Genomic DNA, 19,378 nt, shown 5'->3' with positions numbered 1-19,378 from the left:
ATACGCATGCACTTCATTTTGTATTTCTTGCGTATGACATATTAACAAGAATTGTTTGACAACATTCGGTGAAGACATCAATTTTGAATACATATCATGTAGGCCTACACGTACATCGTCTGTGAAGAAAGTTCTTGGAATTTTTTGCATTGTGCCATTTACTAAACTCTTGATGACATTCGATCCTGTGCAGTGTCATCAGTCCTACTCGGGCGTACGCAGAATGTTCTCGGGGGGGGGGGGGGGGTTAAATTTTTTCTTGCAAAATAACACTATAATTTCGGCTTGGGGGGGTTAGAACCCCAAAATCACCCTTTGCGTACGCCAATGGTCCTACACCTCCAGTTTCCCCCCTCCCCCCCCCAATTTTTGTGGTTAGTCATTGCGATTTATTTCTTTCGAGATTTTTTTTGTGATACACATGCTGTCAAAAAATCGTGCTTATTCGCTACCAGATAGTGTGCTCGTTTATAACATGCTCACCGAGCATATACATTTCTAGGACCTAGCACACCCAGAGGCTTGCTTGTTATAGGCATAGTTTTATGTATGCTTTGTCTAGTGTGTACGCCACACTCAATATGCTTAATGAATAAAGGATACGTAATTTTTCGTATTTATAAGAAATAGATGTGATGAATGCGGCATATGTCAGTTTTTATAGACGAATACGAAAATTTGGTTTTCATCACTTTTCCGCGAATCTCGATAATTTAAACTTGATGAAGCCAAAATACGTTATAATTTTGCTGAGCACTTCAAGTCTTGATTTTTTAGTAAGTACATCACTTTATAATAATTATCATCGTCGTTAAACCTGAAAAAAAAAAAATAGGTCGTTAGTTTAGTTCGCTTTTGCGAATAAATCCATAACATTTGATTTGGAAAATATTTTTGTCAACAATCGCGAAATTTTTGATACAAAATTTTTTTTTTGCCAATAAATGAGAAATTTCCGATTATTAAATCTTATTTTTTGTAAAATTTGGATTTTTTTTATTCACGAAATTTACGTTTCTGTGTTGATTAACACGGAATAATTTTTTTTTCTTTGGGGGGGGGGGAGGTATTCTTTGGGTCTTAAAATGGTCACAAAAAATATGTATACGGTATTTTTGGATCTTATCAATTATTCCTCCATAAAAAGGAACAAAATCGTTGAGAAGTTTTTATTATACAGTCGACACTCCATAGCACTTAGTGTTCCTATAAAAAATAATAAATTTAAAAGTTTTTAATTCCCCATTGAACCCCCCCCCCCCCCCCATTGCTACAAAGCAATAACAAAACTAGTTCGTAATACAACCCACGCGCTTGTTCAGACTTGTTTATCAACTTCTTTCCCTTTAACTCTTTAAGCGGTTTTTAAAATTTTCTTGATCCGCATTATAACTGCCACATTTGAAATTGGCAAGACTTCCCAAATTGCCCCGTATTTAAAGGATTTTTTGCGATTGCAAGCAAATAACTGCTTTTGCTCCCAACAAGAAAATTTACTACGCCCATCGCTTTTATTTCACTGACTATGATACAAAAACACCTGGCATGTGTTTTGGCTTTCTAGGAAGAGAAAATACTTTTTGTATCATTTATATTGAGAGCGTATATTTCTTTTTCTATTTTTCTTGATTCTTCTTATCTAACGTTGAACAAGAGTTGACTTCTCCCGCTGCAGTTGATTGGTTGGAGGGGATGGAAAACATGCTTTATTGTAAAACAGCTTCATTGCGTTTTTAGAAGACGAAATATCTCGAGGTGACAGAAATAAAGCAGATTGAGTTTGACGATATATCTGAGGATTGCCATTGAAAGGGTTAACCACATGCTTACAAGCACGGAAAAATAAAGCGTCGTGTGACTAAGTAGCGTGTTTTTTAATGAGCTTTCTTATTTCGAAAGGACGTGCTAATCATTTGCTTATTAGTAACATATACTCGAAATTAACGTGCTTTCCTAAACAAAAAAACACATAAATACAAACATTTTGTGACCCCAAGGGACTTCCAGTAGGTCTAAAGGGAGTTGTAATCACATGGTTCAGACAACAGCTTTCATAAAGATTAGACATGTTAAAAATTATTTCTATTTATATATTTTATTATATACTCATGTTGAGAGTCCTAATCACGATTGTATAATTAAATTACTTATTGTGAATATCTCAGTTAGTACATTACACATCATACATATACATGTACCTATCTATTCTTATATGGACAATCACAACAACCATATATATCCATTCATCATTTTACAATTTCTTTCTGTCTTTTGTACATAGTGTAAAATTATTTTTATATCTGATTACAACGTAGGCCTATTTTTTAATATGATTTCATAATCAATATTTTTAACAAATTCAAATACTTCATGATTTATGTTTTTTCTACTGTCAATTTGATTTTCAGTATAAAATAAGTTTAAAACTTAAGGGGCTATGTAGGAAATGCTCTTTTTATACAGTGTTTTATTAGGCTTTGGTACCTGGTATACTCTATTGTATCTACCTGTGGTTTTATTTTGATTTTTTGTTAAATATTTTTCATTTACTTGTGAAAGTTTTATCACTTCTATATAAGTAGTTTTGTCTTAGAAATATAGTGTGGCACTGTATTTTCATACTGTCTGTCATTATTTGAGATCTTATTCTATTATACACGCTATCTAATTTCCAGATATTGCCATAATATGCTCCACCCCAGACACAAATTACATAATCAATGATTGAAAAACTTATAGTGTATACTGGCCCTTTAGAAGTGGGGAAAAAATAGAAAAAGTTTTGACTGGCCGGCTATTGATTCATTATTGGAATTTTTTTTGTTCAGAATTGAAGTGGGGACAAAAAAACTAAAAAAAAAAAACTAAGCGGGTGGTAGTTCGTCCATCGCTATTTTAAAGCATGGGGTTCTTCTCTGTTGGGAAGGGGGAAATCGATGCAGTTCAAGCTTGAAGCCAAGAATAATTGTTTGTTCATTATTATAAAATCCCTACAGAGAACCTGTGAATTATTCTGGGCCAGTCACCCGGCTTCAGTTATGGGGATTCCTACTTTCAGGTAATAGTGCAGTAACTTTGTGTAATTATTCATAGAGAAATGCAGTATCTAGATGTCAATATCAAGCTCAAATATTTTAGTTACAAATTTTTCTTTTTTCCGTTCGATTTTTTCCCCGTTATCAATACCCGCTCATACTAACACTTTTTCAGACCTCACATTTTAAAAATCATCGCCAAACATTGCCACTTATAAGCTATGCATTTAGATGTGTCTTGTTTTACTTTTATAGGCGCGTGGAATCGAATGCATGCGAAAGATAATGGCAATGGAAGGTTTGGAACCTGAGGAGGAAGCACTGAAGTGTCAGGCATATTACAACATCGCGCTCCTCTATTATCGAGCCGTTGGCTTACCCAAGGAGGAGGATGAAGCCGTCAGGTGTGTATGTTGATTCTTTGAGCAAATATATAAAATATATCTTTCTGACAATTGTTACAATAGTCAATGAAACTCATGTTAATCAACGTTTCATAAATACTTTTTTAAACTAAGAAAAAAAAAAGCGAAAGGCCACAACAGGTGATTTACCAAACCAGGTAGCTAAAACTGGGGAGGGAAATGTTCAAGTTATAGAATTTATTGCCTTACGAGCCAGTCTCAACTTTGGACCAAGCGCTCTTTAAGGACTATGAGGTTAAACCATGAATAACAACACTGAAGGCTGACAGGACTTCAATTTGGGAGGTCTGAACGGAGTCTTAATTTCTGTTTTTTACGCTATAAATTCCTGTAAAGAGGCCTGTGGAATGTCCAGCCGTTAAGCTGCCCAAAAATTCTAGGCTCAGAAACGAGCTCCAGAATGTAACGTAAAGGGTCCTTTGGATTCCTTTTATCAAGAGATAAGAAAGAAATACACAATCACAGAATTTCGATTATTTCCTTTCTGATTTGCAGACTATGGAAAATCGCCGCTGAAATGGGATCGAACCCGAATACCGGGATGTACCATTCTGCATGCGTAGAATCGCAAACTTCTCTCGGCATGTTCTACTCGCATCGGGATCATTATGACCTCAAGAAAACGTATTATTGGCACATGAGAGCGTTCAAGAACGGCAGCGCCGAATCCGAAGGTTTGGTTTTATGCGATATTTTTCCCAACTGCATGAATTTTTTATTGCACTGTATATATATACGTGGTTGGAACAACCTGGAATGTTAGGAAATTAATTTGCAGTCGGGGAAAGTCGGACCAGACAAGAAAATCATTGAAAGTCAGGGAAATTTCTAAACACTGGAATATTTCTTTAAAGCGATTGTAAAAACCATGATTGAAAAAAAAATTATACGATTTCCTTTTCTTTAGTTAAACTCAATAGTTTCCTTTCCATAATTACAGTACAGTGTCACGTCCCTTATTACTGAGTGATATCCTCACTTTCTTTTTCTTTCTCTATTCTTACTGTTATATATTTTTATATATAGCTGTTTTTTCATCTTTATTCTTGTTTACTTTCTTTCATAAAATTTGGACACCAGATTTTTAAATGTTGAAGCCTGTTTTGAAAAAAAAAGAAAGGTTTATTGCGGAAATAGCCGAATACATTAAATATATTAATATCAATTAACATAAAATAAGAGAGTTTTAAACAAATTAATATTATTATTACAGCGAAACTTGTCCAAGACGGACATTGTATGAGACGGAAACCTGTCTTAAGCGTATCAAATGTATAGACTAGTACGACTGAATAATACGATTGAACTTATAGACTAGTGAATAATTAATGCTTTTTCAATAATAGGAAACCTCTTCAAGACGGAAACTGTCTAACGCGGAAACGGAAGGCATATTTGGTTTATTCGCCGATACAAAACCTGCTAAACGAGAAAGAATTTTTGCCCAAGTGCAAGTTTTTGTCCTTTGGATGGAAGGAAAGTTAAGTCGTTCTGATCCCCCTTTTGTTAGGCGAACTCTTTCATTTCTTGGAAAAACGATGAATGCTTCTATCTGAACTGGTTCTAGGAGTCGGGCTTGAGAGAAAGCAGATTTACTATTCAAAATTTAGTAAGGGCTTGTTTAGCTTTATTTCATTTATGATGAAAATAGTGACTTTTGCTATTGTGACTTGGCTTTGCTAAAAAACACCCCTACTTTTTGGAAAAAGTTAGATAATTTCGGGAGAATAGTAGGCCTACGTGCAGAAGACTGAATTGCTGCTCACAATTTGGCGATACCGTGTTTTGGTTTTATTTTCATTCATTGTAGAGATGGCCACCAGCAGCAAGAAACGCGTATATTGCAGTTGAACATAAAAATGTTACAGAAATGTCGAATCTTTCTCAATGTCGTTGATCTCATTGCCACTGTTTGTTTTAAAAAGGTATGCAATTTCTCAATTTTTATTTTAAATACTGTGCAATCTCGCTACAACGATGCTCGATATAACGATATCCTTTACTACGATAAATCCTTCTATAACGGTATTTTTAGGAGGTTTTTGAAATCGATATTTTTTTATATTTTGCTCAAAATCGTTTTAAATTTAATTTTATCTTCGTCTCGTCACTTGTTTTCCTTCTTCTAAAGGCATCTAATCAACATCGTGCACTAAAAAAATCATTGAATGCTAAAGGAAGTTATTGCTGTTGATACTTTCTGTGTAAGACACGAGTGCGCGATGCGGTAAACTTGTTTACAAGGGCAATGCATCTTAGTGAATTTTATAACAAATTAATCAAATACAATTTTGTGCTGCAAATCAACGCATAAAAGCCTATTTTCTGATGGTATTAACAGTGTCAATGTAGAAAGGATGACAACAACAGCATAAATTATATCACACGTAGGAACCCTGATATACCACAGTGTTATTTATGATTAGTACTAATAAGTTTAATTTTTTTTTGCTCCACTCTCGGTTCAAAAGGAGTGCTGGGTGTTATGCATATGTATGGAGTAGGAGCCAAAGAAGATCAAGCATTAGCCTATAGATACCTGCTGGACGCATCTCTACGAGGTATCGTGTATGCCATGGGTTTCTTATCGGCGTATTATTACGTCAGGATGATGTATGAACGGGTAATTGAAAACAGCGAGATGTAAGTAACAAATAAGAGCCAAAACAAAGAGACAATTCACTCAACGAATATTTTTATTTGACAAAAAAAAAAGTATTGATGTAATGCATAGTTTCAATGATGAAATTAATTGTTTCTATAATGATTATTGTTCAGGAGTTGGTTTGAAAACAAAGCAACGTATATATATATACACACAGCCCATCCCAGTTTCGAACACGTTCCTATCTGATCTCCTGTCAGTAGGTGAAATTTATCACCAGCTGAAAATGTAAAATTACAATAGACAAATTTGATTGAAACAAAGCCGATGAAATCCAGGCGATTATTACAAACAAATAACTGGCACAGTTAAACGGCGTACGGTGGCATTTTAGGGTGTCTACAGATCGGGTAGTTTGTTGTGCGTTTTTTTAAGGATAAAATTATATAGGAAGTAGCAATTGTGTGTGTTAGTGTGAGAAGAGAAGGGCTGTGTAGAGCGAGTTGCATGAACTATCTTGAGATCGGATAGAGCAGTGTTTCCCAAAGTGGGCAATATCACCCCCTGGTGGGCGATGGAATGGTCCAAGGGGGCGATAGAACCTACTGATTTAACATAGGATCCTATGGGTTTACTTGAGTTGGGAGGCGATGGAACAAAAAGTTTGGGAGACTATGGGATAGAGGTTCCCTGAGGTATTTAAAATTATAATCTTATTCCCAGGGTTGAACGTGACATTTATAATTATTACTTGTCTAGAAGTAAGTGAAATCTACTGAGTAGTTATCCGAAAACATAATTTTGAAGAGTAATTTCATTCTTCACCAAAATTTCAAAGGTATTTTTTTATCAGTGAAAAATACATGTACCTATTAAAAGAAAACTTCCTAAAATTTGAAGGAGTATTTTCATTGCTCAGTGAAAGTTTACGTAAGCAAATTTTTAGCCATTTTTGATCTCCACCCCCCCCCCCCCCCCCGTCAGCAAAATTTCGTCATCAGCTCTGCCCCTCTGAATCCTAACGCATATTGGTGGGATCAGAGACGAACACGGGGGGGGGGGAAGGGGGCTCGTTCCCCCTCCCACGATCAAAAATTTAATTTTTAGTGCAAAAAAAATATTTAATTGAAATTTCGGAAGAAAATACCGTTATATGTTATTATAATCAATTTCTGTTAATTTCAATGTTATTTGAAGGTTATGAATGCAAAATTTATCTTTAATAAATTCATTGCTACCTACCCTCTAAGCCATACAATGGTAAATCGCAGGGGCGCGGTAGCTCTGTCGATAAGATGCTCGCCTAAATACCAAAGGATGTTTAGAGGTGTCGCGAGTTCGATACCCGGTTCGTCATTGTCAGAAAACTTTCCTGTGAAACAGGGGTACAACAAAAAACGGTGACTGGACCGCAAAACTAGCAAAATATTGCTACCGCACGGAGTCCCCCATCGAGGGGTTAGCGCACCAACCTCTCGATGAGTATAAGAAATAAGCCTGCCGTTCGGAATCGGCAATAAATTGTAGGTCCCGGTCTAATTAGCCCTCGTGGTGCGACAAAAATGATAAATCGCATAAAGGCCCTTGGCCCGCGGAGCAAATATGGCTCCGGGGGGGTTATCTGATGCAGCCTGCCCTTCAAATACCTAATTCTGTAAAAAAAAAGAACTAAGCGGCATATCTATATCTATATATATATATATATATATATATATATATATATAGTATGCATTAAAAGAGTAACTGACAGAAACCTGATTTCAATGAAAAATTTCAAAAGTCAGAGTATAGTGCCAAAAAAGGCTGCTTTATACACATAACTCAAAATTATAAATTAGAGATATTATGAGAAGACGAAAAATTAGAAAAATTATGGATCAATGAGGAGGTCGTTCTCAAGGGGGAACCTCCAAACTGAAAAAATGTTTCTAATGATGATAAGCCTAATAGGCATAAAATTACCATCAGTCCTCCCGACATTTTTCCGATAAAAAAGCTTTGGAAGTCAAGAGGTAAATATGAGAGAAAACATAATAATAACCAAACACATGAAAATCGCATGAGTAACACAGTATAGAAAGATATTTACACAAAGTGTGTTTAAAAATTGAAAATTAAAAAAATGAAATCAAAAAATTGAAGAATGAAGAAAACATACCAAGAATTTGACATTAAGACAAGATATCTAAAAGTTCAGAATATGCTTCTAAAAAATCCTAAAAAATAAGGATTTTTTAGAAGAATATTCTGAATTTTTAAATATCTTGAGGGGCAACGGTTATCCGTCTTCTTTTATGGGTTTCAAACTTCACCCACGTTTTCCAATTTGTTAGCTCAGGCGGCATGTCTTAAAATGTCAAGTTCTTGGTATATTTTCTTCATTCTTCAATTTTATATTTTCATTTTTTTAATTTTAAATTTTTAAACACACTTTGTGTAAATATCTTTCTATACTGTGTTACTCATGCGATTTTCATGTTTTTGGTTATTATTATGTTTTCTCTCATATTTGCCTCTTGACTTCCAGAGCTTGTTTATAGCAAAAATGTCGGGAGAACTGATGGTAATTTTATGCCTATTAGGCTTGCCATCATTAGAAACATTTTTCAGTTTGGAGCAATGTGCGGGGTTCCCCCTTGAGAACGACCTCCTCATTGATCCATAATTTTTCCAATTTTTCAATTTCTTCTAATTTTTCGTCTTCTCATAATATCTCTAATTTATATATATGTACAGATCGTTCAAGTGTTCCAGAACAATTCCAGAACATTTAAATGACCGGGGACACAGTTCCAGAACACTTAAGCGATCCGTGACACGTTTAGAGAACCCTTGAGTGACATGTAACGTAGTTTTAGAGCACTTAAGTGGGCCCCAGTGCGGTTCTACATCACTCAAGTTACCCGCGGCACATTCTCAGATAATTTAAGTGATCCGCGGCTTATAATTACGGATCACTTGTGTGATGCGTGGCACAGTTCCAGAGCACTTAAGCGGCCCGGACACATTTCTAGATCACTTGGATCCTCGAAAAATTTAGAAATCACTAAAGTGGCTCTGTATAGGACATTTACCAATAGTGAGGGGATATTACTTCAAGTGCCCACATGCTATCGAAGATTTTTCTGGTTTTTTTTTTTGGCGCACCGAGTAAAATCTATTAAAAATATTTCATATTTTCATATAGGGTGGTTGATGACGTAAGCATTACCCAAATCCTCCCCCCTTGCCATCAAAAATCAGCTAATCGGAAACCCCCTCTCTCCCATCGATGATGACGTAATACTTGAACGGGCCCAAATTAGGGGTCGTTGTAAGTAACGGGTTAGTGGTGATGTGTGGTATAAGTATACATTTTCTGACACTATTTTGTAAGATTCTCATCATAATTTCATCTTCATATTGCTAACAAATTCGAAAGCAGCAATTTCATCATCACTACATCCCATCAGCAAATTTGAACCCTTTTTTCCAAATATCGCTAAGGAAAAAAAAAATCAAAATCAAAAATTCTTCAAGGTCGTTAAAATAAACGTTTTGTTCATAGCTTTTTAAGTTCATAATTAGGACGTTCTGGTGTGAGCGAGGCCTGTAATATTTCTCTGCGGTTTTTTTTAAATAAAGTCTCTTCTAAGATACTTTGTCATTTTTATCAAGTCTATACAAAGGGGTTGGGTCTTCGAAATGGTAATGCTGTGATGCGTTTAAAACTTATAATCTTGATTTGGCAATGATAAAATATGTGTGCTAGATCATTGATGGCTTTCGATACCGTTCTCTGATTCGATTGTGATGCTTAGATTGAATTTTTTTTCGTTCAGGTTGGACAGCCTGGATGATCTAGAAGGTATTGCTCGTTGTACCCACACGGATATTGAAAACGTCGAGAAAGGAGTTGCCGTCGGATGTTATTTCTTAGCTCTGTGCCACCAATACGGACAGTTCACGAGGAAAGACATACACAGAGCAAAGCTCCTCATACAAAAAGTAAGTTGGCCATAATTATAAAGATACACACCTGCTACTATTTTTCCTTTAACTTTATAAAAATAGTTTTAATGTATTCAATTTGAATCAACGATTTTTTTTATGTTGTTGGGTCTAAGATGATCCTTTGATCATGCGATGTCCGTTGCGAATGTCGAATAGCCCAAGCTCTTGAAGAGAAACGATAATGCGGCCAAACATTTTCTTGATTATGACAGCGTTCAGCATTGATATAATTTTGAGTGTTTCTCAACGTGTGCGTCGCTGCTCCTTGGGGCGTCGTCAACTTTTGTCAGGGAAGTCGTGGCAAGTTAGAGATAGTCATTTGTATGCCTATTTATGTTTTGAAATGTTTTTTTATAAGTGAAAATATCCGCTAGACTATTTTGGGGAGCCACAGATGAACCATGAACTAGGCAAGGGAGACGCGCGTAGCATTGAGAACCACTGCACTATGAGGTTATCTTGGCATCTTTTTTGTTGTTCTGGCAATTTTTCTTGAAAGGCTATCATAAATTATGAATCATGTAACTTCGTAATATGTATTGAAATGAACACTACCTCCAATTGAAGGCGATGGTGCAATACCATGAGCGTAGTGTCAGGCTGTATGTGAAACACGTTTTTTTTCTCTCATAAGTAATAACTTTTACAGGCTCTCAAACTATGTCCTTCGTTGGCAGTGACTTTCCACATAAAGAGCATCCATGGATTAGATTGAAATTTTACTTTTCTCGGAGGTGTGTTTTCTCTCACACACACATACGAAGAATTGAATACTTCCTTCTTTTGAATGTTAACATTTGAAGTCATTATAACGTCTGATTTAGTTCGGAGAAGAATAAAACAAAATGTCTCTATTTTCTCACTTTCTCTCGAATGAATCATTTTCAATAGCAGTCTGAATAATTTATTTATGAATAATAATATAGAAACCATGAAGCCATAGACCCTACACTGTATACCTCCCGAGAAATTGGCATTTAATGTGCGACCAATTTCTGTGATGTGCCGTTACTCTCACTTTTCAAGTTTTCAGTTGGTTATATATTAGATACTCAGATTTCAAGTACTCATATCAAATTACTACCAAATAACTACCGGGGGAGGGGGGGGGGAAATTAAATTTTTTATTCAATGCACTTTTTATTGCCATTCATTGCAGTAGATCGAATCCTTGTGAACTCGAAAAAGCATTATTTCTTTTTTTTGATCTATTCGAAAATATGCACATATGAGCGTATTTCTTTTTATTAACCAGAAACTACCTTGTAGTGCTGTTCTGAAAATTTCCACGCCCTTTGGAGGTATACTAAACGACATTCGGCTTTTCAAAAAAAAATTCACTTTGTATGGGTGTCACGTGAGAGGCGACAAAAACGACCGCCCGTTTCAGCCTGTATCTACTTGTGGAGTATGTATGAATAATTCAACCGGCACCTTTGAAACCAGCAGTTATTAAAAAGTCATCAATCTTGTGCACATACACATGTAAATGCCTTTCAATACCTTATCCGAAATTTAAATGAGTGATACCGAAAACCAACAAAAAGATTTTTATTTCACCAAATGGCCTTTCTTCGTCCGATTCTCAGAACGTACTTACTCGCATATTTTAACGTATAGGAAGTGTTCCCTTCTCTCTCTACATCTTTTTTCCAATCAGTTTCTGTTCATTTACTAATTAAATTAAATAAAAATTAAAAGCCTCTGAAAAGTAAAGAAGTCTTTAAAAAATTTCTGACCTCCTTCTCTTTGCGTGAATTGAATAGTATTTGTGTTGTTATGAAAGATGTTCCATAAATTCGTAAATAGTTTAAAATTTCATAAAAATTGAAGCAATTGATTAATTTAATGCAGTTTGGGGGCAATATTATTCTGACGAAGGAGGATTTTTTTGGTAGAAGAAAAAGAAAATAGTTCAAGCTTTTGTTAAAGGCTGCTGCACGAAAGCAAATCACTGGAAATATGCAAATCAGAGTCCTATAAAATGCAGGGTGTACGATTAACAGCTTATTTCTGAATATTACTGTTACTGGCGCTTACATAAGGTTTTCATTGTTGTGCTGGCGTGAGGTTTTCATTGTGGTGCTGACATAACGTTTTCATTGTGCTGACATTGCACTATTGGTGAAATTGTTTTACCTCAGCTACGAATCGCCGGCTGAAGCTTTACGAACGTTTCGGACACAGAAGAGATTGAAAAAATGTTCAGGTCCAATATTCATGCAGCACCTTCCATCGACAAAATTTGAACTTTTTTTTTTCCGGTCCGAAAAATCCCCCTTCGTGAAAATAACTTTTTCGCAAACCGCATTCAAATATAACTCAATTCCTTAATTTTTATGTTTATTTCTTAAACTATTTACAAATTTATGACACACCCTATACATTTAAATTTCAAATAAAAAATACTAGATTGAAAAAAAAATAACTCGCAGAACACATTTGGTGATTTTGCAGATGACCAACCAATATTATGGCCAGAAATATTTGCGAGAGCATGATGATTGGTGGAGTGGGTAATGGTTGTAGTATAAACGGACACACAGGCAGGCTCTTCGAACATGACGGAGGGGGGTGGGTAGTGTGGATCGCCGAGGTTGTGTATAATGAAGGAGGAGGATTTTTTTCCACCTCTACCCTTCCGCCTATGTTAATAATACAAAACAAACATTTTAGGTAACGGGAGAGGGAGGAACGATCGCCGTTATTGTCTTCACTCTGTTTCGCCTATGGCCTGTGTAGAAAGGGAGCGAAGCATATTTGCTATCATACTTTGAATGCAATATAATTCTTACATAATATGAAAATTTGGACCCTCTTCATTTTCGCTTGAAAATATTGAAGGCAAATGGCAGCACCACTATAACACGAAACACGCATAACTCTAACTATTTGTGAATATGTTACGGTCACGCATACACACCCACAACCCGTTCTTCCATGTACCAGTTCACCGAATCGTTTCAGCTATGTTCAATTCTCATATAACAGAGAGGCATAACGCAAAAATAATTCGGAGCATAGTTCTTCGCTTCTATGGTCACGTGACAAGGGAAATGGCAAAAACGTGGATCTTGCTTTCCAGAAGGCATTCGTTCGCGTCCAACATGGTGAACTCTTGAAGCGTTTACATTGGGATTGGGTGCAACTTGTGGCGTTGCATAGAATCGTAGTTAAAAGATAGGTCACAACGGGGAATTTTCCGATTGAACACGAGTGGAGTCCCTCAAGGAAGTGTCCTTGTGGCCCATACCATTTTCACATTTCTAAAATTCGATATTCTAACTTTTTAAATTTCTTCGATAATAACGTCGATAACACTTTTCTAAATTTCTCCGATGAACTCAATCAGCGGTATCGACGGGATTGTTAGCAAACTCACAGATGACGTGAAACTAACGGGGGGAAGTCAGGTATCCAAGAGATAAGGAGAGGCTATAGAAGAATTTGAATATGATTGCGGCATGGGCTAACGAATGGAGTTTGACCTTTAGTGTTGATAAGTGCATGGTCACTCATTTTGGTTCAAACAACCCACGTTTAACTTACGAGTTGAATGGTATTACTATCACTAATGCAACTGGGGTCACTGATTTGGGGATTTTCAACGACGAGCAGCGTGGATTTTCCGAACATTGATCAGCGGTGGTCAAAAAAGCGAACTGAATGCTCGGTTTCATTCTTAAAAGGTCTCTTTGCGTTCTGCTTAAGTCATTCTTCGGCTTTTCCGAGGCTTAGTTCGTCCCGGACTGCAATACGCTGTAAGGTTTCGAAGACCATACCAACGGAGGTACATAGACTTGGTTGAAGGGGGTGCAGAGAAGAGCTACGCGTGCCCTTATTGGCACATGGGTCTTGAGTTATGCAAACACCAAACATGGCCCCCACTGTGTCCCTTGTGGGATATAAGCAGGCTACCTTGTGGCTGGGCCATGCTAGAAAAAAATAAAAAGCCCCTCCACCAAGACCACGGGCCTCCGACCCACGGAAAGGACTGCAAACACTAACACCAAACGTGACCCTCGCTCTGAAGCAGATCACCTAGTGGTTGAAACATGCTGAAAAAATTCTCGTGATGTCCGGGGCCGGCAGGCATGCCCAGCCCGTACGCCACAGGACCCAACCCCGCCGAGGCCCCCATCGCCTCCGACTCGTTGTTATCACACCCCCAAAGCCCTCGGAACCCCCCGCCGGCCGCCAAGGAGCTCTGTCCCCAACAATCAGCTGGATGACTGATCTGCAACACCAACTCCTCTCATCTTGTCCTTTGTTGGAAGGGTTTTTTTCATAGACCCGAATCTGAAAATATAACATGAAAAGAAAAACAGGATACGTGTATAAATTCAGGTCCAACGAACTATAGAGGTGTAACTTCGAATTATCGATACTGACCAATTAATGGTATCAATAATATCACAAGACTGAAGTAGCTGGGAGGGGGGGGGGTACTTTTCATTGCCAGTTAGAGACATATTTAGATTTGGATATTATAGTCCTAATGATGCTCAAGTCCGGAGAAATTTCAACGTTCACTTGAATATATAAAGTTCAGTTGTACAATAGTGTATTCACCGGCGGTATACATTCAAACACATGAATATATCGATGAATAACAACAATCATGGCGTTTCGTATAGCAGTTGAGGAAGTATGATATATAAATTGATTAAAAGCAGATGTCCGGGTACAACGTCAGAGTTTTTGTAACAAACGGGCTATGGAATGATCTAGATATAAAGCGATGCCACGAGACCTAAGATATAAGGAGTACATACATGATAATACGATGTAAACATTTTAAAGTACACTCATGACCATAAATTGAGGATAATGCCAGCTCCGGCAAATAAAGGTTCAGAAACAAAACAAATGTTACTTATTGATGAAGTCCATTTATTAAACAAAAGATAAAGAACAAAAACAATGGTGTATGTATGATACCATTCATAAAAACTACGATTTTTGCTCCCTGGAGCAATTGTAAAAAATATCTCCTTTACAAAAACTTACTATTACATGGTTGGTATGATGGTTAATACATTGTATGTCTCCCATGCGATGAAATACAGTCCGTACAACGCCTAGGCATGCTGAGTATCAAATTATCGATCTGATCTTGGGGAAGATCACTCCACTCAGCAAGGAATGCTCTCCGAAGTTCCGGAACACATGTAGGAAGTGGTTGACGGGCTGCAACTCGTCGGCCAAGCATGTTTCACACATGATCTATCGGATTCAAGTCCGGTGAGAATGCTTTCCATTCCATACGGGTTATATCCTCAGATTCAAGGCATTCGTTTACGATGTTTGCTCGGTGAGGACGGGCGTTGTCATCCATAAACACAAATTCTGCTCCCATGGCACCCCTAAACAAACGTACATGTTGTTTCAGAATGATGTTCCGATAAATTTGGGCTTTCATGGTTCCGGTTTGAACATGCAGATCTGTTCTGGAACCCAGTATAATTCCACCCCAAACGTGCAATGCTGCACCACCGTAACGGTGTCGTTCAATGATGCTGTCTTGGTGGTAACGGGTACCTGGCGTTTTCCATGTGAAAGTCCGACGTGAATCAGACTGCAAACTTAAACTGGACTCGTCGGAAAACATCACACAAGCCCACTGTGACGATGTCCACATTGCATGTTCTCTACTCCAGGCTAATCGCTGCCGACAGTGAGTTGCCGTGAGCGGAACACATCTGACAGGCCTGCGAGCATATAGACCAATATCTCCCAAACGTCTGTACACGGTATGCCTTGAAACTGTGGTACCCGTGGCTGCAGATAGCTGACGAGACAGGTCGTATGCTGTGCTCCGTCTGCTTCTTTTGCCAGTTACTGCCAAATACCGGTCTTTATTCGGCGTTGTAACGCGGGGGCGACCTGTACTGTAACGTCTACTGACATATCCGTTATCTTGGAATCGTTGCCAAAGCCTGGAGATGACACTTTGGGCGATTCCAAGTTCCTCGGATACTTCCATCTGAGTACGCCCACAGGCGGCCGATAATTCTACCACGTAAAAAATCATCCACATGTGTCCTCTGTGTCATAACTATTCGCTTATGCCACTGAGTGCCTTTCAGAACCCTTGTGAACAATTTTACTTCTTTGCCACCATTCCTTATATACCCCCTCTTACACTCTCGTCATTGTGACGTACTATCGCCATCATCTGGTGGCTTCCTGAAATTTGCATATCATTCTTGCAGATGTGTGTGATAATTCTACAGGTGAAATTTTTACTTTAGATTTCGATTTCCGTGTGATTCTGAATTATCTTTAATTTATGGACATGAGTGTATATAACATATGGTAGTATACATGAAATGAGATAAAATATAATTATGCGTATAGGACAACATCCACAAACTATGCATGATTCAATAATAAAAATTCAATCAACAATTCAATCAATAATAAAAATTCAATCAACAATTCAATCAATAATAAAAATTCAATCAACAATTCAATCAATAATAAAAATTCAATCAACAATTCAATCAATAATAAAAATTAAATCAACAATTCAATCAATAATAAAAATTAAATCAACAATTCAATCAATAATAAAAATTAAATCAACAATTCAATCAATAATAAAAATTAAATCAACAATTCAATCAATAATAAAAATTCAATCAATAGTTGTGCTCAGCCCATCAAAGCAGAGAAGCGAAATTAAAACAAGATATTATTAAACATTGAATCTAAAGTATATGCTTTGGATAAATAATATATCATATATATTAGGGGTCTTCAACGTTTTACACTTGAGGGCCACATAAAGTATTTGTTGCGTTCCGCGGGCCACTCATTAACGGCTTGGGGGAGGGGGGGTGCCCCCCCCCACAAATTGTAACATTCAATTTAATTTATTTAAACAAATATTAATTTTGAATGATTTAAAAAAACATTTCAAATTATAGTGTCAAAAATGCCTTTTTTGCTATATTAATACATTTGTGTTACTTGAAAATGCTTTTGGTAGTTGGTAAATCTAAATTTTTCTCAGAGATTTCTTGTGCCTCCAATCAATCTCAGTGTACTCTCCCCCCCCCCTTTCCAAAGGTTGATCCTACTTACGCTCAGATACGACAAATTAAAATGCGACGCGTACTACGTATTTTATGATTCCATTGTGTAGCATTTTTGTTTTAAAAAATTAAATTGAATTGGGGTAAGACAATTATTTTAGGTATTTTTTATATTTTATGAAACAGAATGAAAATTGATGATTTTTGTTTATACATGTATATGTTGAATTAATTACATATCAAATGAGAAAAAATGTCGTTTGTGTTACTTACATTACGAATGCGAGTGGATATAATTCCTAAATTAATGCGAAACTTGACATTGTTTTTGCTTGACTAAAGCTTCAATGTTAGGTAAAATTTGTGTTGTTGCTATTCGTAAAGTATCCTCCAAATGCCGATCAGTGAGACGTGTTCTAGTTTTTGATTTTGTATTCTTCATTCGACTAAACAACTGTTCACATATGTAAGTGCTGCCAAATATAGAAGACATGAACAATGCATGTTTGCGTATTCCTGGATACTTTTCTTCGGACACATACTTAGAATAAAAATCAATTAATGAAGGAATTTCAAAAAACTTGCATTTAACTGCAGAGTCACGTTGCAAATCTGCAAATTCAAATTGTAGCTCTGGACAAACACTTTCGATATCGACCGAGAATGGTGAGGAAAACATTTTCATAGAAATTTCGTTCTCGCGGAAGTCGGAAAATCTGCTTCTGAATTCCATTCTCAGATTTGAAATGCACTGTACATAATCGTCCGGTTTCCAAGTTTTAGATTTATTTACCAGCTCCAACAATTTTGGAAAATGTATGCAATTTTTGTTTTGCAATTGACATTCCCAAAGGACTAATTTAGTTTCGAACGCTTTCACATTATCATAAAGATTATGGACAAGTAGATCTTTTCCCAATAAGCGGTAGTTTAGATCATTCAGATGGCTAGTGATATCGACAAGAAATGCGAAATCTCTCACCCACTTTTTATCTTGAAACTCCCCAATAAGTTTTCCTTTGGATTTCATGAATTCATCAACTTCCTCCTTCAAGGAAAACATGCGCTGAAGCATCTTTCCCCGGCTCAACCAGCGTACTTCTGTATAATAAATAACGTCGCCATGCTCAGCTTCCAAATCCTCTAAGAATTTTTGAAACTGTCTATGGTTAAGTCCTTTGGATCGAATGAAGTTAACCGCTTTCACTACAACAGACATTACGTGCTCAAAGTCTCGTATCATCTTCGTATTCCCACATTTTTCGGCATCTGATTTTATCAATGTGATTACCCCTGTCTTCTGACCGGTCATAGAGGGAGCACCATCTGTAGTTATGGCAGATATGTTGCTTAAGTCCAACTCACATTTGGCCAATGTTTCTGTCAAACTTGAATATAAGTCGAAACTTCGTGTGGTATCCTTAAGTGCAACGATACTAGCTAACTCCTCAACAATTTTGAAGTTTTTGTCAATACCACGAATGAAAATAGCTGCTTGTGCGGTATCTGTTGCATCCGTCGATTCATCCATAGCTACTGAATAAAACAAAAATTCCTTGCATTTGGATTTCATGGTCTTGAATACATCTGCTGACAGATCCTCAACGCGTCTTACTACTGTCACACCAGACAAACTGACGTTCGAAACAGCTTGAGACTGTGATGGGCAAAGCACATCAACTGCAGACTGAAGACATTCTTTAACGAATTCTCCATCAACGAAGGGCTTCCCACGTTTCGCAATTTTTTCTGATATTATATAACTAACGCGAACACAATTTTCAGACTGTTCATTTCTTCCAAAGAATAATGATTGCTGACAGTTCCGCTTCGATTTCAGTTCATTGACTTTTTCACTTCGAAAATATCCCTCCAATCCAGAATACTTCGCACTATGCTTAGTATCGTAATGTCTCTTAATATTATATTCTTTCATCGTGGCTACGCTCTCATTGCAAATTAGACAAACTGCTTTAGCCTTGTGTTCGACGAAAAAATAAAGGGATGACCACTTTTCTTGAAAAAATCTCACTTTTTCTTCAACTTTCCTTTTTTTGCTGTCACGGTTTGCCATCATGCACTCATTTAAAGACTAAAAGGCTTCAAAGACAAAAAACAGAAGTAAACTAACTGTACCAATATTGTACAAATCCCCATCTTCCAACCAATCAAGATGCATACATCCATCTGCTCCTTTCGGAACCATGCACCGAGAAATACGATACCATGGAAATTCCGTTCATTTCTGCTTTCTCCCCACTCAAGGAGGATGGGATGTAC

The 19,378-nt window shown here is 36.9% G+C and overlaps 2 protein-coding genes across 2 annotated transcripts in view; one reads left to right on the top strand and one right to left on the bottom strand.

The window, feature by feature from the left end:
- Positions 1 to 10,919, top strand: part of LOC149089017 (LRP2-binding protein-like) — a 42,549-nt gene extending 31,630 nt beyond the window's left edge. Inside the window, exons 4-8 of the mRNA XM_089253274.1 lie at positions 3,291 to 3,439; positions 3,956 to 4,134; positions 5,932 to 6,103; positions 9,887 to 10,052; positions 10,708 to 10,919. Of these exons, the coding sequence (XP_089109400.1) occupies positions 3,291 to 3,439; positions 3,956 to 4,134; positions 5,932 to 6,103; positions 9,887 to 10,052; positions 10,708 to 10,773 (732 nt within the window). The 3' untranslated portion in view covers positions 10,774 to 10,919. The remainder of the gene's footprint in view (positions 1 to 3,290; positions 3,440 to 3,955; positions 4,135 to 5,931; positions 6,104 to 9,886; positions 10,053 to 10,707) is intronic.
- A 3,359-nt stretch (positions 10,920 to 14,278) lies between these two features.
- Positions 14,279 to 19,034, bottom strand: LOC149089016 (general transcription factor II-I repeat domain-containing protein 2-like). Its single transcript, XM_089252545.1, has 2 exons — positions 18,085 to 19,034; positions 14,279 to 14,357 (listed from the first exon to the last, which is right to left on the bottom strand). Exons 1-2 carry the CDS (start codon positions 19,032 to 19,034, stop codon positions 14,279 to 14,281), a joined length of 1,029 nt encoding a protein of 342 aa, XP_089108671.1.
- Between the last annotated feature and the right edge of the window lie 344 nt (positions 19,035 to 19,378).

Source organism: Pholcus phalangioides, unplaced genomic scaffold (assembly GCF_987345545.1).
Source record: "Pholcus phalangioides strain wild (caught in Gottingen) unplaced genomic scaffold, Ppha-v1.0 ptg000003l_1, whole genome shotgun sequence".
NCBI classification, from domain to species: domain Eukaryota; kingdom Metazoa; phylum Arthropoda; class Arachnida; order Araneae; family Pholcidae; genus Pholcus; species Pholcus phalangioides.
Note: the sequence above shows the minus strand (reverse complement) of the source record. Positions and strands in the feature narration are given on the sequence as shown.